The sequence below is a fragment of the Topomyia yanbarensis genome, chromosome 3 (genome assembly GCF_030247195.1).
Source record: "Topomyia yanbarensis strain Yona2022 chromosome 3, ASM3024719v1, whole genome shotgun sequence".
Lineage (NCBI taxonomy): Eukaryota > Metazoa > Arthropoda > Insecta > Diptera > Culicidae > Topomyia > Topomyia yanbarensis.
The window spans coordinates 374,686,884-374,707,819 of NC_080672.1; the positions used below are offsets into that span (position 1 = coordinate 374,686,884).

Genomic DNA, 20,936 nt, shown 5'->3' on the forward strand with positions numbered 1-20,936 from the left:
TTGATCGGCTGAAAAAAGCAGAATGATTCGTTTTACAAATCACACGTTGGCGTCCATGATCTGGATACCTAGTTAGAATCGACGCAAATGGAATATGAGGCATTGCGTTTCAAGTAGATTGTTTTTCGATGAGGTGGAAACTGGCACACCCATGAGGCGATAATTGGATCGTTGAGGTGGGAATAGATGCACAGAATGGAACATTTATTTTCATTTATGCTGAAAATTGAGGCAATTCTGCTAAATAAGCATTATATAGATGTTTAAGAAACAGTACACTGATACTTTATGCTGAGAAAGGTTATAGATAATATGGCTTCTTTTAAAATTGTTCAAAAAATAGTGCGACCCTCTCCCTAATGGTGCCAAAATAGGCTCATCACCCTATTTCTCAATTCATCGAGATTACTTTTAAGATTGCGTGGTCATGAGAAACGTTTCATTGCATTGTTTAAGTTTTATAGCCATTTTGCATGTTTAAGGTAAGTAGTTGAGTACAGATTTATTAAATTCGCATCAATATTTATCCATTTAAATGAGCATTTCAACAAAGAACGATCATGTCTTATAGAAATTCTCTGTGAAATTCATACTATGGCCACACATAATGCCACGCAGCATCACATTCCGCACATTTTCCATTCTGAAAATCAAACTACACTTCATTATTTTCCTCTTCGAATAAATAATCAAGCCATGTATACTTAAATTATACTTTAAGGCTCAAGTTACCTCAAGGCTTGGTAGTATGCGTAAGAAAAATTGTGTTCAGCTTTGCCACCAGATTATCCATTTAAACCTTTTCAAAACTCTAAAAGAAGAATATCAGTCGATTTATTAGATCATCACGATTCAATTCATGCAAAATACCTGCTGGAAAAACCATCGGCATAGCTGGATGGTGCTTTTGAAAAAGTGGCTGTGATTTTTTATCGCACTACCACACCGAGCTGGGGTACGCAACACAACTGCGCAATGAAAAAACCACAGCCACTTTTTCAAAAGCACCATTTAGCTAAGCCGATGGTTTTTTCAGCAGGTATTTTGCATGAATTGAATCGTGATGATCTAATAAATCGACTGATATTCTTCTTTTAGAGTTTTAAAAAGGTGTAAATGGATAATCCGGTGGCAAAGCTGAACACAAATTTTCCTACGCACACTACCAAGCGTTCAATTCTAACACATGCTTAAAAAAGGTAACTTGAACCTTAAATTTCTCTATTCTAGATGAAAGGATACAAGGAAATTGTTTCTTGGATGCGAAGAATATGGTGCTTTCACGGAGCGCTGCAAAGAATTTCATTCACATCTCACACTAATGCACTCACCATGTACGGAATATCAAATTTAGGATAGAACAACCGGCGACGTTCCGTGCCATTCAGACTCGCAAGTTCCAGTTCACACTCGACGATGCAAACACCTCGCTCCAGAACATTTTCCCGATAACCGACCACGATGCGCGTTGAGTTCTATGGATGCAACATACGGTTAGCACAGACGCAACACACCTCCCAGCAAAGGTTGACTCACGATCGGATCTACGTCCTGTTCGATGACCGATTTGATGAAACAATACACTCCTGGTGGCGATCGTTGGCGACACTTTTCGTAATTGTCATATTCGAATAATAGCGGAATGTACTCAGATTTTCCACCACTTGGCAAAGCTTGTAGCGAGTTAAGTGCTGACAGCAGCAGCAGCAACGAGTGTTTCAACCGGCAGGCCATGCTTGCAACTGATTCTAGGTGTTGAGCAGCACCTAGCACGTGCTGTTTAATCGAAGAGAGACGACTGCCGGTTGTTACAGTAGAGCTAAGCAGTTGTGCTTGAATGTTTCCCTCTGATTGCAAGGCAAGGTAACAAACGTCAAAGGTTATGTGTCGATGGATTAGTGAAATGTGCATTTCTATTGAGATGAAAAATGAATGGCTATGCTATAGAGATAGAATCAGTTGCGAGAGAAAAACCTACGGTTTGAATGTGTTTTTATAGCAACCTTTGGTTGAATGAATCGATCGATTCGATCGCTGATATCTAAGTAGAATAGCTGATTCATCAGTTGGCACTACACACAGATACTGTTCGACCTGCATGATCGGCGGAGATGAACTGCAATAGGTGAAAAATTACCTATACTATTTACAGGTATACAGATTTCCTCAAACATCCATATGTACCTTAAATGATCGTGCTGCACGAGATCCGACTGTAAATTGCAGCTACTCTGTTGCCATTTATCAGTCGATAATCAGTGTAGTCAACAATTATACCTTTGGTTAAACTTTTAGCTGTATTATTTTCGTTAAAGATGAAAGTACTAAGTAAAACAATGATTTTAGATATAACGTAACATCCAATCACGAAGCCTTATTTTTACGCAATAATCAACTCACGTAACTTCTTGTTACTAAGTAAATTCTAAATGACGAAATCTCAGGAATCTACATTACGTGAAAAAAGTAAAAATTCACACTTTTCTTCCTCTGATAATCCTATAAAAAATCATTTCAGCTGTTGAGTGATTTGTACCTAACGCCTAGGCACACGAAGCAAAAAATAGCCAATGCTATTTTACTTAATATTGACTTCCGGCACTGCAGTAGGGTGAAAAGAATTTAATATCCGATACTTTTACGGTAGCGTGCAGAATATCAAAAAGACGGAAATTCCAAGAATGCATTTAGAATTCCAATTCCAATTCATTTGTAAACGCTTAAAACAATCGAAGTCTAGAAATATGGCTTTTCTTTGTTATTCTGGACTCTTTAGTTAAAACCTGTTAAAACACAGAACTGTTCAAACCGAACCAACGATTTGTAGTTTTTCGAAAATATTTACACTTAGAAACAGCAGAGATTGATATTGTAGCAAAGTAGATCAATTTCACTGTAATGATAGATAATGTTCTCGATACGGCAACAATACCTAAATAAATTTCCGTAGACTTGAACTAACTTTACGCAAACTTTAATTCAATTCGTTTATGATAGGTCGGTTAAATTATCCCTGCGATAAGACAAATATATAATAGATAAAACTAAATTAATCGATTTTTACTTTGTTTACTTACGTTTAGTGTTGATACTAACTTCCGTGACTTCCGGGAAGCGGTCTCGTACGGTACTTTAATCCTACATATTTTAACCCTAGAACGTTGCACTGGGGTACAAATGTACCCCGCGCCTTCATTGGAGTCGTGTGAAGACGAGATTTCGGCATTTTCCGACCCTGTGACCCTAACCATGATTCAGTTTAGAGTTCTTAGTAAGAGTAGGAAAAGGTGTTGTAGTCATTTTGCTTATAGCCTTCGTGGAAGCGGGTGTCAAAGTTGGCGTGGGGTACATTTGTACCCAGTGTACGGTTGCCGTTAGCGTTTCGTGATGTCAGTGAAAATGTGACTCATGACAAGACCAGGGGTGGACGTAGCGTAGTTATTTTACTACGTAAGTATCAAATAGTATTAAGTAATCGCTTTTAAAACATTCATTCAATTAATTTAATTTAATTTCGAAGTAGAAGAAAAACCGTTCTCATTTTTGCTGATTTTTATTGTTTATTTTTTATAGTTTTTCAAAACAATGGCTCGCAAGTATAACTGCTGTAACAGTAACGTTGCGTGTTACCAATGCAGTACTGGTCAAAAATATTTTTTTCATTTCAATTTCCACCCCATTTCGTGGTATTTTCCAAAACCCGATTTTTAAACTATCACTCTTCCAAATAATAACACTTCCGAAACTTTCGAAATTCCATTTTATGCCGTTTCTAGACCATTCTTTCGCCTTTTAGAATCATTTGAATTTTTTTTCAAATATGTTGAAAATTCGCAACGTTATAATATTTTTGTTAAAAATGTCAAAATTGCGATTTTTTCACGTTTTTGCTTAGGTAAACCAATTTATGCATCATAGATTTAATAAATTCCGTACTTTCACTTGCACAGCTGTTTTTGCAATTAAAAAACGAAGAAAATAATATATTATACATTCCTTTTGTTTACATTTTTACCTGCGAAAATTGCGATCAAACGCGTGGGGTACATTTGTACCCCAGTGCAACGTTCTAGGATGGAAAACGCAAGTGCAACGTTCTAGGGTTAAGCTTTTATTTAGGTTTGAGTTTTATAATTGTTTTCTTTACCTTGTCGTTATCAACTCGATTAGCGGCGCTTCTACGATAACATAAACCAGATAACCGATAACATGATAAATTCTAGGTTAAATTTATTTCTGTTATTTTATCGCACATTTTACCTTTAGCTTTAATTTCACTCAGCCATTCTACTAGCTTTAACGATTTTGCAACAGTACTTCTAATTGTTATGATTTACAACACCGTTTTTTTAACTTTAAGCGTTTAATTAAATTATTCTTAAACTGCACAAATCTGCTGCGAACCTTTGTTAATTAACCTTTTTCTTCTTCGTGTTTATTTTCCTATCCACCTAGGACAGGATCCGCCTACCCTGCCCCCTATTTTTGAACCAATCCTGAGCCAGCTCGTGATTGGACGAAAGTGACATCAGCAGACGTTCGGCTTGGAAACTAAATGTACTAAAGGGCTGCTTGGAAGTGTTGTTAGATATTTGATGTAAAACTTAAAACAACGGTTGTTAACTATGCCGTATTTTTTTGTTTTCTCGAGGTTTCACTGTCTTTCCATAACGTCCATCTGTAATGATAAAGTGTAAGGCATTATTTTGCGTTCGAAAAATAACATATTATCCGGATCTCAAGTTCTACAGGTTCCCGAGAGATCCGGTAGCGCGGCTATCGTGGATTCGGTTCGGTGTGCGAAACAGACTGTGTTGCGTAAATATGAAAATATTTTGAACTTCATGTAAAAATATTCTTTGTTTTGGTGCCGAGTAAATTGGGAGAACTTTGTAGCAAGCCCGGAGAAAGTTTTTCCGGTAATCGCTTCTTGTACTTCCTTTGGTATTATCGAAACAGTGGAATGTTCCAGTTTTCAACTGCTTCGATAATATCAAATCGGTGTAGATAGGAGCGGGAGGACTAGACAACTTTGATTTTTCCAGAAACGTGAAATTGGTTCATATAGAATATTTTAATTTTAACAAACTAAGTTTTGGACACAAACGCAGCCAAACTAATATTTTGGCAACATTGGTCGGGAGGTGTGTTATTTTCAACAGGGATTAGCAAGAAATAAGAAATAAGGTGAAAAACGAAGCCCGTTGGCGGATCCTGTCCTAGCTATCCACTAAGACAAGACATGGCAATAGCAGGGGGGGGTCGTTTTTGTTCCAATTTTACGTCAGAATGTTCCTGCTGAGGGATTACACGAAAAACCGGCCGTCCGCAAAATATAACATTAGAAATCCTTTAGGCGAGCAATTGCAATTGTTTAAATAGGTTGACAGTTTTTTATATGACAGCTGGAGGAAATAAACCCCCAATTGGTGTGTGTTTATCTGTGTGTGTTTGTGTGTGAAATTATTTGCATACGACTCTATAGCCTAAGGGCATGTTCAGGAGTGTTTCAGTTTTAAATTCATAATATTGACAGTTCTATGATATAAAACTGGACATTTTAAAACTAGCACTTGCTGTTCCCAGCAGCAGTTTTAGCGGATGTTCTATTCAGTTTAAAATTCTTGTCTCGCCATGCTTTTAGCGTTACTGCATTCAACTTTATTTTCCCCAGTCTATTGGCTCTCAAACGTGAAACTTATCTGATCGACGCGCCAACTAGATTCAATTATTAGTACTAGTCAAATAATGACAAAAGTATTTTCTTGCATTGATGATATAGGATAGTTTTTTTATTTTAATTGTTACATAGTTTCACAAAAAAAATAATTACGAGTGCTAATAAAACACTCGTTTTATCGTTTGATGCCAAACATACAGTAGAAATCGATATTTTATTGCGAGTTATCGAGACCAGGAATTATTTTTATATTGTTGAGCTTAGGTTGGTGTTTTTGATACGGAAAATGCTCACCTAGAATTTTAATTTATCAATGGATAACCTCGACTATCAACATCTGCACTCTTCAATCCAGTGATTTTCGCCCAGTGTCATGTTTTCTATTTTTCAGAGATAGGACACATATTTTCTTCATCAATATTACTTTTCATTTGAAGAAATGAAATTTAATTTTAATATTTATTGTGTTTATAAAATTCAAAATTTACTTTTCAATGTGTTTTGATAGATGAAAATAAAAACATCATCAGCACTCTCGTGTCGTCTGGAGGTCAGCATCCAGCGTTAGATCGCGAATCGGGTCTAAGTGTCTGTGCTGAAAACTTTGCATGTATTTATAACACAATTCTAAACGTGTTATAAAATTAGCAACAAATAAAATGGCGTCGAATAACAGTTTTAAATTTTAAAACAAAACTATTCGAATGTATAAAACAAAACGCTCTGCTGGGGATGTGAATGTTTCAGTTCCAGTTCTACTTTGAAACTCCTATATAAAATAAAATGCCCCTGAATATACCCTAAGGTTATGTTCAGGAGTGTTTCAGTTCTAGATTCATAATTTTGAAAGTTTTATAATATAAAACAGATTATTTTAAAACTAGAACTTGCTGTCCCCAGCAATAGTTTTCGCGGGTGTTCTATTCAGTTTAAATTTTATGTCTCGCTATGCCTTAAGCGTTACTGCATTCAAATTTATTTTTCCCCAGCCTATCGGGTCTAAGTCTGTGCTGAGTACTGTCCATGTATTTAAGGCTCAAGTTACTTTCTTAGAGCATGTGTTAGAATTGAGCGCTTGGTGGTATGCGTAGGAAAAATTGTGTACAGCTTTGCCGCCGATTTATCCTATAAAGCATTCATTAAACTCTAAAAGAAGAAAATCAGTCGATTTATTAGATAATCAGGAGTCAAATCATGCAAAATAGTTGGTGTAAAAACAATTAACCGGGCGGGATGGTGCTTTTGAAAAAGTGGCTGTGGTTTTTTCACTACGCAGTTGTGTTGCGTATTGTGGTGGTGTGACGAAAAATCACCGCTACTTTTTCAAAAGCACCATTTCACCCGGTCAATTGTTTTTTCACCAACTATTTTGCATGATTTGAATCCTGATAATCTAATAAATCGACTGATTTTCTTCTTTTAGAGTTTATTAAATGCTTTATATGGATAAACCGGTGACAAAGTTGAACGCATTTTTTTTCCAACGCATACTATCAAGCGTTCAATTCGTTTAGACGCTCACCGAAAGTTCTTTGACCCTTAAAACACAGTTCTAAACGTGTGTGTGTATATAATCCATTTTCCACTGTCCGGCAGTGCTTTTATGGAAAAAACTTGTCTGCATATATCTAATGATATATTTGTTTTCATCAATAGATGTACACATGTTTAGCCCTGGAAATGAAAGGCGATAGTTTCATTGTACATCCAACGACCCATTTCAAGAATTCCAGTTCGTACACGTACATTCTGAGGCCGTCTTCATATACAATAAGCCCCGCACGAATACATCCACGTATCAATTGGATATTTGCAATATATTCGCACTTCCAGAATGAAAAATACTTTTGATTCCGGCAGGTATTTACAAAAAGCATTGAAAAATGACGTGAAATGATTTCACCAGCTCTGAATAAATTAATTCATGCGATTTCTATGAAGAATTCTCCTCTATCCGTGAAATTGTTGCATCAGCTACTCAGGTCCAGGCGGCGCTGTAGGCGCTATGCGGAACGAACGAACACTAAGCGGAACTAGACCCTGTTCACTTCGATAAAATTCACTCAATTTAAACGTTTGAAATAGCTTGCCTAAAGTATTTATGATGGTATTTAAATGCTATGTATCACTGTGAAACTTATTCCGGACACGTACGTTACCGGTTGGTCGGGATCCATCAGGCAAATTATTCGACCGAAAAGCTATCCAGTAGAGTGGCTCGAAAATGACATTTTTCAGCAGAGCACTTTTTGAGTTCCTTTTGTGGTCCCAAATGCCTGTGAAAAGTTTGGGAGCGGTCGGTTCTTTCCCGGGTTTGCGCATTGCGTTTAAAGTTTGTATGGGATTTTATATGGGGAAATCAATTATTTTGCATTTACGTTAATAAAGATCGCTATTTCACTTAATATGAAAAACCAGGTTTATAAAACGATAATTCAAACCTTGGTTAACAACTTTGTCGAAACTGATAACTAGCTACGAGTTTTCAAAAAATAGTTATAACGATTTTAAAACTTATGGTTCAATCCAAATGCAGAAATTAATTATTTCTTCCAACACTGTCAGTACACCACGACACTGATACTTTAAACTTGAACAAATGAGAATATATTCATCGCAGAGACTTGGTACCTTTGAATGAAATGTTCAGAATGAATTGCTGAATAACACAGACGTAGTCAGAAAATGAAAAGAAGAGGGAGGGGGGTGGCTTGTGTACTCCCCAGTTACCTTTTTAGATAGTTTAGTATAACATAAGGAGCACATCTTCAACGCAGGTTTGTACCGTCGAATTAAAAATTAATCTTACATGTTTGAGTGCTACTATTTAAGGGCTCTACTGTTATCTCATTTAAAATGATACAACGGTTTATAAGTTTTACATATTTTAAAACCCTATTTCTTAGCCGTGCAGAGCCAGAATTTAAAAAAAAATGCATATCCTTAGATTCCTTGAAGTCTCGGAATTGTTTTTATTGAAGTTATCGTTTGAGAATCTAGGAACGAAACCAGGATAGTTACTTCAAACAAGCGTTTTTTGATGAAATTGAGTTAGGTTCACGCAAAACAGAGGTGATCTTGGTGGACCAGCAATATACTTCAGGTTAGAACCCAACGCGATTTCCAGACCTGAGTTAGTTTTTGCATCAAGCAAAAATATTAAGAAAGTTCAGTCGTTGACTTTTACAAGGACGTAATGATTCTTTGTCTTATACAAAACAATCTAAAAAGGGACTGGGGAGTACACAAGCTCCCCCCCCTACCCTGCTTCTTTTCATTTTCTGACTACGTCTATTTTATTCAGCAATTCATTCTGAACATTTCATTCAAAGATACCAAGTCTCTGCGATGAATATATTCTCATTTATCTAAGTTTTTAATGTCGATGTAGGTGGTGCACCGGCAGTGTTGGAAAAACTAATCCATTTCTGCATTTGGATTTTACCATAAGTTTTAAAATCGTTATAACTATTTTTTGAAAACTCGTAGCTAGTTACGGTCTTCGGCAAAGTTGTTAACCAAGGTTTGAACTATAGTTTTATGTAGCTGGTTTTTCATTATCAGTGAAATAGGGATCTTCATTAATTAGAATGCAAAATAATTGATTTCCCCATACAAAATCCCATGCAAACTTTGAACGCAATGCGCAAACCCGGGAAGCAACCAACCGCTACCAAATTTTGCACAGGCATTTGGGACCACAAAAGGAACTCAAAAAGTGCTGTGCCCGCTAGTTTAAATCATTTTGAAGTTTTCCTATACAACCGCGAGCCACTCTACTATAGTATATATTTTATTTGTTTTCTTCCAGCTATCAGAACGTTGTGATAAGTAGAGAAAAACAAATCGTTGAACACACCAATCCAGTTACAGATTGTCCAGTACTCCATGAAATCATAAAATAGAAACAGTTACCAGTCCACTTTTGACGTCCTGCGAGCTTCGAAGAACAAATGTCTCAGCAGCAAGCTCGTCGGTTGCTCAATAACGAGATACACTACGAGTCCTAGTAGATACGATGCGACGACTGTTGCCGCCGATAGCATCAGTATGTTAGGAATGGACACGTGCACCATCATCGGAATGTAGTTTATCATCCATCGTAGCAGAGAAACATGCAGCACATACACGCTATAAGAAAGTTTTCCCAAAGTGGTCATCGATCGCGAGCTCAGGAACCGGCGAAATTGACCTGAAATTCGAAAGAAGTGAAGTTTCAGTAGAAACTTATCGAAAATTTAAAAGTCAAAGTTTTGGGATTTCTTACCTGGAGGATTCCGGAAGCAATGTATACAGCGATCCAAAAATAATGCCATAATTATGGAACAACACAAAGTGTAGCGTAGTCGGCCATGATGGGCGAGGAATTTCGTATTCGTAATATAGAAAAGTAGGGATCGGTCCAAGTAGGATCATCAACGGAAATGCTTTCTTCACTAAATTGTACAGCTGATAGAATAGGTTTATTAATTAGTTGAAATTTTAATACTATTTACTTGTTAGCGTCGTACCCTTGAGCTTTCAAGATTCAACCGGCCATTTCTCGTTTGGTGGTATAAGAATCCTACGATTATTCCAGCAATGTAGGCGTGAATGTTACTATAGCTTGTTTGATAGATGTGATTGAAGAAGCGTTGATAGTATAGAAGAAATTTAGAGTCACTACAAAAAGTAATAAATATGGTTAGATTTGAGATTTCCAAAACGCTTTTACATATTATCGTGTTTTTTCTGCATAACATTATTTCGATACTGTTTGTAATGCTTGGGAAATTAATAACCAACAGAAACGAAAGCTATTGAAATTAAAGAAGAGTTGATATTTTCGAGTGATTACCAGTATACTGGTAACGGAAAGCAAGACTTAGCAGACTATTTATAATCATGACTTAATGAAAGTGTGGAAAATCCTAACAAATTCACTCTAGAAAGATCACTCCATCTTTAAATTTAATTTCAATAACAATTTACCCAAAATAACAAAAATCAAGCAAGTTATTTTGAGATTCCACTAGTTTATTTTTTTGGCGTTTTCTCCGACAGCAGTAAAACAGTATATTGATACATTCTGATTAACGCAGGTATGCCTCGATAGTAAATACGCATCAGAGTGGCCCGGAACAGTGAAAATCTGGTCAAAATTAATTGTCTGACCATTTTTGCAGTGTGGCATCTTCGACAAGGTTTTTGAACGTTGTTTGACTCCTGAATATACTTTTTGCTAATAATCTTTATCATACCAATAATCTTCGCTGAAAACAGTAGGTGTCCTAATTGAATTAGTTTTGGAATTTTCGTTTTGATTTCCTCTCACCAGAATCCGACACTATCTTAGTGGCTGGACCGGATTGACACTAGCTCCCAAAACGGATACACTGTGTTTCTGAGTAAACCTCTAGTCTTGCATAATTCCCTTCATGAGTTTATTTTAAGCTGATGCGAACTAGTGAAATCACATCATTCGGTTCGGCTTACCTGGATGTGTTTTTCTTCATCCTGCTGAAATATTTAACGTATGGCGCGGAAAAATTCTAATTGATAATTATGCGTCAATTAGTGGTCTTTTGCATACTCAAATTTAAATATATGAATCCATTTAGGATTGCTAAAGACCTGACAGAACGCTACTAGGCTATGACCGAAATAGCAAATCGCCTGAAAACGACAATTCTGTTTTCATCCCCGCTCGGAAAGTCGAGATTAACGGCGTGTTTACTGATGAGAGTTTGGCGAGGATCTGCTGAAGTACGGGGTTGTTTTAAGGACCCCTTATTTCAGACGGCGAAAAAAATACTGGATTGCAAGCATTCAGTATTAACCGGCAAGGGATGGATTTTAATCATACCCGTAATACAACTCTTTCCGGGCGACCTTCGCTGGGTTCGCCCTACCGAGCTACATCCTCTTGCATAAGATTTATCTGCATGTCTGCCTATGTACGGAGGATTGGGGACTGCGTTAATTGCAAACAGCATTACCCTTTGTAGTAATAATACGACCGCTGTAGAAAGGGCGATAAAAATCTTGAGGATAATTCCTGATGTATGATCCGGATATCTCGATCTGTTCCACGTACAAGTTCTCGTGGAATTAGAAACGATTGAAACGTTTGACAGTTCCTGCGTTAGATTGGAATTACGACAAATAAAAATGGTAAACAATTGGGATGTTGAGTCTTTACACCAGAGATTCAGCATCTTCACTTGTAAACAAGATCATTTGGTCCATCGACGGCGTCATGATGCAAATGTTCTATTTAAGATAATAAAGCATATTCTTTGGGTTGCTGTTTTTTTCTTCTGATTAGATCATTCAATTCCAGTGTCATATAAAAGATCGTCTGTTTCGACTCCGCAACTGACAAAGGTAACTATTTTGTCATTACAAGCGAGACAACTGTGTCTTGATTTCAACGATTTTCCATATGCCCAAATCTTCGGTTTGTTGCTAAGACGCTGTGAAGTGTACACAGGTAACCAACAAGCATTAGTGTATGCAGTAAAATAGCATATAATTTGCATTTCGGATGCTTCTTGCAGTATATTTGCATTCTGTATTCATATCTGTTGTTAATCAGCATTCAAAAAACTGTTTAAAAGCATCTTGTCAGTAATCAGCATTCTGAATGCACAACAGCAGTAAAAAAGCATTTTCATGGCATAGCAGTAGAGTAGCCGTAAAATTCGCAAAAAGCGACTTTTAAATGACATTTAAAACGACTTAAATGCCTATCAGGTAGCCGTTAAAATGCATTTTGTATGCTTATTGGTTACCTGGATAGATCATTAATTTCAAAAATAACCCAATTACTGACACCACAGTACTATCGAGGAATACCTGAATTGAAAATCTGATTCGTTACCGTCGTACTGCTACCGTTCAGTATCCAAATCCTAATGTACAAACACATACCACAGTCCAACGGGTGCCACCGTCTCCAGGTTCAACAAGTGAACCAATGCTGCCGGTATGATTACCGAAACTATGACAACCATCCACAGTAAAGTCTTGGTTTTCCTCGGAAACTTCCAAATGAGCGCCAGTAGAAACGAGGCAGCAATGAATAATTGTTGATCCGCACCCAGATATCAACCCTGGGCAAAACATTTCTCCTCGTCCGCTGGTAGATTATTCACAAACAGGAAGTTCTTCCATCCATGTCTCCAGCAAATACGCTGCTCCAAAGTCACGGATCTCTGTCCGTTTGGGCTAAGTGGTTCACTCACCAGCCCATCTCCAACTAGACTGAAATGCAGAAAAAAATAATACACCGGCACTAAGCGAATCAATCGGTTGATTATTTTGGTTCGAAAATATCCTAGGTCGAATGTGGGATTCCTTTGAATATCCCTCAGAAAATGCACCGTCAGCAGCATCCCGGATATGACGAAAAAGTTTTGCACGCTTATCGGTGTCGTAGAGGTAAGCATTAGCATCAACCGATTTTTCATTATCTGAAAATGTGGAAATTCAGATTACCCAGGACTTTGCTTACCTTCTGGATTGTATGCCTTTTCAGCGTATTCTGGATTATATAGTGACATGATTACGCTCGTCATTGTACAATGGAGGGACACCGTAAAAATATTGATTAATACACGTAGTCCATCGATATATCCGAAATCCCGGTAGAGTTCAGTCTTAGGATCCTGCAAAAGTCGCATCCAGTTCCGTTTCACGGCAAAGCATGATACGACCACATTACCTGAAATGGGAACGAAGGACGATCATGTTATTTACCATATATCATCATATTACCTTTTACATGGCGACCATCGAACAGATCTATTGCACTAGCGCCTACCGTGGCTATAGTGAGTGTAATAACAATCGCCAGGAATAGGACTGTTAGCCAATCTGTAAAAGGAAAGTTATCAAAATTAAACACTTCAATTCGTGTGTTAAATACGGAAGCATGCCTAAACCAGTATTTTGTTGCTCGGGCGGATCGATACGAATGCAATACCAGATTTTCGAGTGGCCAAGCTGGGTGAGGTTGTAATCCCGCTGCAGTCGGTTGTTCACACAAGAATTCAGCAATTTTCCGTACGTCAGATTGTAGGGTTCTACCTTTTCCGGCCAGTAATTGGTAGGAAACATGTTCTGAAGACAAAATACGGCCCGATACGTTTCGAAAGCAGGATCACGAAAAAAATTATGTATTTAATAATTGTGTTCAATATGCATACCATTTTTCGATTTAAAGTATATTTAAACTTTTTATGTTGCAACGACATTCAATTAGCAAGCGACTGGAAGACAAAGTATTTTTAATATTAAGAGCCATTGTACCCAAGGAAGAGCGGTCCTGACTCCTACAACAGAAGGCAAAGGGTTAAATCATCGGGAAACTCTAAGCTTGTTCATATGACTTTATTCCATGCCATTCTAAACTTTCTGCCCTCACCGTCTCAAAAAAAATGTCTCACTCTTAGTCGTTAATAAAAAAAAGGAAACACAGAGAATCATTGTCAGAAGACCCATTGCTTGATAAGCAGCTACTACGCGATTTGGTGTTCAATATGGACGAAGCGATCGTGCAGTATCGCGAGAGAGATCCAATGTCGCGCCCCAAGATCTCGAAGCTGCGGTATTCTGTTAGGTTGACCTGCTAACCTCAGGTCATGAATGGTATCGTTCTTCCAATGTACCCGGAATTTGTGCAGAACCGGGAAATATTCTGTGCTGCAGTTAGGATACCGTTCGAATAATCACTTTTTTCGCTTATAGAGGTTTAACTTTTAGGTCATTCGCTTTTTTTTCAGGTTAGAAAAATTACTTTATAAAAATCACGCAGGCTTAGCGGGTTGGGAGTTGAACCCAGGTGAGCTGCGTATAAGGCAACTGATTAACCAACTACGCTTTCGGCATTCAGCACGCATCAATAAATTAAAGCAGAAGCAATCAGTTCTGCTGAATTCAGCTTAGTTCAATGTGTAGTTCAGAAAAAAAATTCACACCGAGCAGTCTATTTTTTATTGATTCGAGCTACATTTTTTCAGTATGTTTTCATCAAATTAAGAATCAGCCAAAAAACATTTCTTCAGCCTCCTTCAGTCAACACATGCAATTTGAATAGTCGTGCTCCAACTAGCCACGGATGCGTGTATTCAGCTAATTATTCAGCACATCATATGATTCTGAATAACAGTTTTTTTAAATTTACTGACAAAACCTGTGTTCATAGCATAGTTCAGTAATACTGTTTATTCAGCAGCGGTTGCTTTTATTAGGCATTTGTTCAGCAAAGTCTTACAGTCGCTTCGAAATTGTGCGTTGGGTACATATTTTTTTAGGGGAAACTTTGCCACTGCGACCACTATTCAGATTATCTTTGGTGGCTGAAACAATATAGTTTTGTTCCATCGGGTCCGTCGTTCCAATCTCCAAACCCCTCAAATTTCAACAGGCGCCATAAAATTCAAACATTTCGCACGCACTTGAAATTTATCGGATTTACTAAAACTTGAACAAATACCCCCTCTAGCACCTATCACTATTGTACAACTGTACCATAAATAAACGAACTGAATAAAAAACTGTATTAATTTACCCTGCTATAAACCGTAATGAGCTAGAACACTTACTCTGTGATTAATCGTAAACTTCGGATAGTACAATCGTTGACGTTCGCTTTCACTGAATCCCGCTAGCTCCTGCTCACAGTCAGCGACACAAACGCCCCATTCCAGTTCATTTCGTCGGAAGCCCAACTCAATCCGGATCGAATCCTAACGATGGTGAGCAAGCATCACTCGAACAATATATTTCAACAGGCACGGAAACCAAACGAAAGAAAAGCTTACCAGAGGATCAACGGTATCCGTTTTCAGGTTTATCACCAAAACGCAGTAAACTGCCTTAGAATTACTCTGCAAACATTGTTCATGATCGTCATACCGGTACAGTGGCGGAACAATTGTGGAACTTAATGAGTATCTGGTACTCGAAACCAACAGGAGAAACTGTGCCCAGCGGGATATCATCCTTGTGATGTTACTCCCACTCGGATGCAGGCTCCGGTATCGCACTATTTACAACCACTTTTCGCACTTTTAGCAAATAAAACTCTCATTGCGCCCGTCTAGACCGCGCATTAAATATAGATGCCGTTGCTCCGCGAGCCGGTGTCCCTGTAGCCACTAGACAGCGAAACAGTTGAACATAAGCGAACTACATATAGAAGCAATCAGCAGTCTCTATCCTAAATGTGCGTTGAGGGTCTTCTATTTCAAGTTTGCCCTGGAGGCTGTAAACTTTTCGTTAAAAGAGCTATTGTTTATTCGTAATTCGTAATCTGTAATTCGTAATCTGGTATGAACTTTCACACATTTCGAGCGATTTTCCTGCAAGGCTTAGTTGTTTTTTAGCTAAGTACATTATGTTACGGATTGATCAATTCCCAAGAGGCAACTCTCGGGTGTCGACAACATTCAACGCATTGTAATCATTGTTTAGAAAAACAAAACGAAGCGATGGTGAGAAGCTCAATTCACATCAAGTTGAAGCCGAGAAACTATTTCATGAAACTATAGATAGATTCAAAATCTCTCAAGTGTGCAAACGTTTTTCGTCGGTTGAGCTTTTTCTGCAAAAATAAATAAAAAATACAATTTGGACAGTTTTTCAAAATTCGAATTATTTTCAGTGTTACTTTTTCCAACATGTGGTTGGAGTTTATTTAATTTCTCACGATTGATAGCATTCTTCCAATAAAAATATTGCATGACGAAAAAAAAGTTAACTGCAAAAATTATTAACAATTTTAATAAATAAAATTAAATATTTCTGACTTCTCTTCCAATCGGTTTACAAATGTTGCTTCCACCTAATATTGTATATTTCATAACAAATCATAAGTAAAAATAATAACATGAAAACTTGCTACAGGGCAAAAGTTATTATGGTTTTTTTATTGACGCGCAACGAGCGGCACGCGACTCACAGCGTTCGTACAGGCCACGTACCTTGCGTGCGTGTTGCAACATGTTTTGGTTGACAGCGATTCTCGCGTGTTTCATTTTATCTCGTTATTGACGATCTAGCGCAGGTAATACAGTTGTTCGAATCAACAATAACACCTCTTTGGCAATTGACGTTTACTATAAACCGATCAAAGCTAAAATGTATTTTAAATGTTCACGGTTTAGCAAATAAGTAGGTACTATTTTAGACACATCGTCTAACTAATCACCCAGATGGTGCTAGTTACTGACGAGATGAATTCGAAACACAAAAAATCAACACTTAATTTATGTTTTACTTGTTTTAACAATGTTAGGTTTAATTTTAGAAATAGGCAAATTTAAATCAATGGTTTTACTCACATTTAGTGTTTCTTTATTCTGATTGGACCTCCTCACTACTTCTCCTTACTATTCAAATTTTAATCGTAGATTAAGTTATATTCTCGGTTCCGAACAAATCCTCGTTGCAAGTGGTGTATATACTAATCCGAAATTACCATTTTATTTACTTAAGTACTAATTAATCGCCTTTGTTTCTACTAGAGTCTGTATACAATATAGAGGTCCGTACAGAGAAATGCGCAACACTGTGTAGAATACAGACTATTTATTTTTTCTGGCAACCGGAATATTTGCTGTAACTTTGAGTGACTTTGATCAATTTACAAAATAAATTCATGCTGAATGGAAAATTAAGCAATTTTATCGTGACAAACGGAGCATCCCAGCGAAAACCATTTCAAACATTATTTCATATGATTTATTCAATGCTATTTAATCAACGAATAACGTGTTTAAATGTATTCAAAGAATTGGAGTCAACGTAGGACTCAGGTTATTTTAAGCGGATATTTCTCAATGAACTTGACACTCGAACAGGGATGCCAGATTTACAGACATATCTGTATTTTACAGACTTTTGATGGTCTCCTACAGACGTAATCAGACATCTACAGACTTTTAAAAAAGTAAGTGTTTAACAAAATTATATTAGAATAATTTGATTCGAATACGAGTGATTCCTTCACAATAGTTTACTAATTCCAAGCCACTTTTAAAGTAATAACCTAGTGTAAATAGGATTTACACAACCCTCTACAGACTTTTACAGACATTTTAATTATTCGTCTACAGACATTTCACAAAAACATGTGGCATCGCTGCACTCGAATAGAACAGTAACAAAGCCATGTCACTGTGACAGCACAATCATAACCATTTGCAGTAAAGTACAATGTTATACTATAATACCACAACAAGACTTTTACAGTAACTAGGGTTAGTTATGTCTTGATTTTAATGTTATTTAACAAATCATTTTGTTCCACGCATTTAATATTTAATGCTAATTTACTGTATCATTGTTTGTTGGAAACTGCAATTAATTGTTACTTGAAATTTTAGTGTAAATTTATTGCAAGAACACTGCTTGAATAACGTCCAACTGCTCTTCAATTTAAAGATAACTTGAAGTTGCTTACTTTATCACAGTTCATGTCTGAAATTCCTTCATCATCTTATAAGTCGGACGATATAAAATGGTTAATGAACTTAACCGAAGGCATCCGTAAATCAAACAAATCAAATCAGATCAAAAAGAGTATAATGAACAGATTGAAGAAAAAGTAAACCAGGTGGATAATACCAAATATAGTCTGGGTCTAAAATGTCTTCTTTTTTCAGGTGGATCTTGTGGAGTTGCAGTATAGCTGAACAGTGAAATTTATTGTTACAGGAAATTTTATTGTAAATCTACTGTGAGAACTTGGCATCGAACAATGTTGAAACAGTAATGACTATAATATTTATCGTTTTATGATTATTTGTAGGGTAAATGCTATTGTAAAATTCTATCCGGGTAAACAACGCCTTTGGTTTCTACTAGTACAACCACGTTCCAGTTAATTAATTTTAATTAATCTGAAGTGAATGATAGGCACTTTTTTTGTTTGATGTGTCTGGATTGACATACGGCTAAGACAGTTCATGGTGCATCGCTTCAGTCTAACCTCCTTTACTTCTTTATTTACTTTTTCCGTCCACTGACAACTAAATTATTCCATCATTCTCTCTCTCATTTAAGTCGGTTGACGTTAGTTTTTTTTCCTTGCTACCCACAAACAATTTAGATTTCTTCGCAGATAGTTAAGTTAGATAAAACGATATAAATAAAGGAAAAAAATAAACAAAGATTACAGAAAAACTATCAATAGGTTTACAATGAAATTGAAGAAAATAGAGTATAAATAAAAATATTCAAAATGATGATTATCCTCAGTGTTGGCATGAGAAAGTGAATTTTTATTATAACGTGATAGTCTTCAGAACTTTTGTAACATGTTATGTGAAAAACCCCGGCGTAAAAAAGCTTTTGCAAATGCCGTGTCAAATAAACGTTTTATGAAAAAAAGTCGGTTGACGTCTTCCTTTACTTCCGTCAACCCAACCCTTCCCAGTCAAAAAGAGCAAGTTGCTTAGTAACGGAGGGCTATTTGCCAACTCGGATGCGCTAATTACCCTTCAATTTGCCAGCAAATTGCTGGCAATTAGGGGGGCTGTTTCAAATGCAACATTTGGGCGATTTGCCGCCCTCATTTTTTGCCGCCCTACCCGCCTTTAAATCGCCCACGGAACGCGCCATTTTATCGCCCTTTGTTGCCTAATATGAACATTACAAATAATACTTATTTTCGGATTCATTATCTACTCACAGAAACACCACCAAACTATACGAAGAATCAATGGTGAAAATGATATTGCACACCAAAACTTACCACAATCGGACGTTCATTAAAATTTTAGGTCAGAGATCTTGTTCTATTATACTTACACGATTCCACAATTTCCCACATTCGTAGGCTTAGTGAAGTGCACGAAACAAATAAAATTCAAGCGAGAACATGCCAATTGTTAAAAAAGCAATTTTAAGCTTAAGCCAAACATGAACCGCCATGATGGAAAACGAGAAAAACAACCAAGTCCATTTCAGCCGCCAGAAAATTTGTCTAAGTGTTGAAATTGCCTTTAAATCGCATTCGCAAATTGCATTTGTTCCTAGGGGCAATTAGCACAGGCGAGTTGAGTCAAATGTCAAACTGTTTAAATCGCCTGACCATGTTCGTCCGCATTTTTTTGATCGGGTTGCGGCGCATCCCGGTCAAATGCGATTACCTAGTGTGCGGATAAGTTTATGTGAGTAGATAATGAATCCGAAAATAAGTATTATTTGTAATTTTCACATTAAGAAATTAAGGGCGATTAAATGGCGCGTTCCGTGGGCGATTTGGGGCGATTAAAGGGTGGGTAAGGCGGCAAAAAATGACGGCGGCAAAAAATGACAGCGGAAAATCGCCCAAATGTTGCATTTGAAATGGCCCCCAAACGGCCAGCAATTTTCTGGCAAATTGAAGGGCAATTAGTGCATCCGAGTTTGTAAATAGCCCCCCGTTAGGCAGCAACTTGCCCTTTTTGACTAGTATGTCTTGTCAGAATCATCAAAATAACCTACAGTGTTCCTAGAATATTTTCTGTGGATATGCATTTTTTCCATTGGGGTGGTCCCTTAAGCTAATGGAAACGTGCCTTATCAAATAAACGAAAAATTATGTGTTAATTGTCTTGGAGTGTCTACTTGTGACGTTCTAGTAGTGAATTACTATAAATTTGAATTAAATCGAATATACATCAAATGCCCTTGCTGTCATAATCTGCTTTATGGGGTTGCAATTTGTTCATTTTCGTTTATCGGCGTATGAAGGTGACCTCATCCGCTCAACACTTTAGACCACACGCTAACACAATTAACAATTCTATTTTGCTCTATAGCGTTGTGATTCGAAGCACACTGCTGTTCGTAGTCATGTCATGTTTTCTCGTTAGTAATCCGACAACTCTGATTGCTTGTGAGAAAATTGTATTCTTACTTATGTTAAATGAACCATTAACACGATAATAGACATTTCCGACTAGGAGTATTATAACCGATACTTCAGATTGGATTGGAATTGTTTCACTTTAATAATTCTTATGTAATAACTAATGTAACGGAAAGTCGCCGATTCATCGACTTAGTAATAGGTTAGTGATGAAACAATTTAATAAACTGGTATAAGTTGTTATATAATTTATGATTTATTATAATTTTCTGATAGGTTTTTATAATATGTGACATTACAACACCGAAACAAGATAAAACTCAATCAATTCAAAAACAGTTAGTGAATAAATATTGGTGAAAATCTTTCTAGATCCCTACACTCAATTAAAAACAGCATCCTTCAGATAAAAAT

The 20,936-nt window shown here is 36.9% G+C and overlaps 2 protein-coding genes across 3 annotated transcripts in view; both read right to left on the reverse strand.

Annotated features, from left to right (window-relative positions):
• The window catches only part of LOC131688247 (uncharacterized), a 44,377-nt gene extending 33,202 nt beyond the window's left edge, over positions 1-11,175 (reverse strand). Inside the window, exons 1-7 of the mRNA XM_058972436.1 lie at positions 11,156-11,175; positions 10,192-10,342; positions 9,948-10,129; positions 9,596-9,811; positions 1,979-2,116; positions 1,537-1,798; positions 1,332-1,475 (exon numbers count right to left, since the gene is read on the reverse strand). Coding sequence (XP_058828419.1) covers positions 1,332-1,475; positions 1,537-1,798; positions 1,979-2,116; positions 9,596-9,811; positions 9,948-10,129; positions 10,192-10,342; positions 11,156-11,175 — 1,113 coding nt within the window. The remainder of the gene's footprint in view (positions 1-1,331; positions 1,476-1,536; positions 1,799-1,978; positions 2,117-9,595; positions 9,812-9,947; positions 10,130-10,191; positions 10,343-11,155) is intronic.
• LOC131689347 (uncharacterized) lies at positions 4,218-15,854 on the reverse strand. Of its 2 annotated transcripts, none has more exons than XM_058974372.1 (10): positions 15,487-15,854; positions 15,268-15,411; positions 13,600-13,783; positions 13,439-13,537; positions 13,192-13,385; positions 12,593-13,134; positions 10,192-10,342; positions 9,948-10,129; positions 9,596-9,872; positions 4,218-4,678 (listed from the first exon to the last, which is right to left on the reverse strand). In XM_058974372.1, exons 1-6 carry the CDS (start codon positions 15,664-15,666, stop codon positions 12,769-12,771), a joined length of 1,167 nt encoding a protein of 388 aa, XP_058830355.1. In that variant the 5' UTR covers positions 15,667-15,854; the 3' UTR covers positions 4,218-4,678; positions 9,596-9,872; positions 9,948-10,129; positions 10,192-10,342; positions 12,593-12,768. The 2 variants fall into 2 exon arrangements, with proteins under 2 accessions (XP_058830355.1, XP_058830356.1); XM_058974373.1 differs by having other exon boundaries at positions 12,593-12,925; positions 13,176-13,385.
• Positions 15,855-20,936: the final 5,082 nt, after the last annotated feature.

What these genes read in the sequence shown, in the direction of transcription:
- LOC131689347 (XM_058974372.1), bottom strand. Translation starts at nt 15,666, where the DNA reads ATGATATCCCGCTGGGCACAGTTTCTCCTGTTGGTTTCGAGTACCAGA. An exon ending in CGATGGTCGCCATGTAAAAG is followed by an intron (nt 13,386 to 13,438) that starts GTAATATGATGA and finishes TTCCCATTTCAG; the next exon opens with GTAATGTGGTCGTATCATGC. An exon ending in ATCCAGAATACGCTGAAAAG is followed by an intron (nt 13,135 to 13,191) that starts GCATACAATCCA and finishes CCACATTTTCAG; the next exon opens with ATAATGAAAAATCGGTTGAT.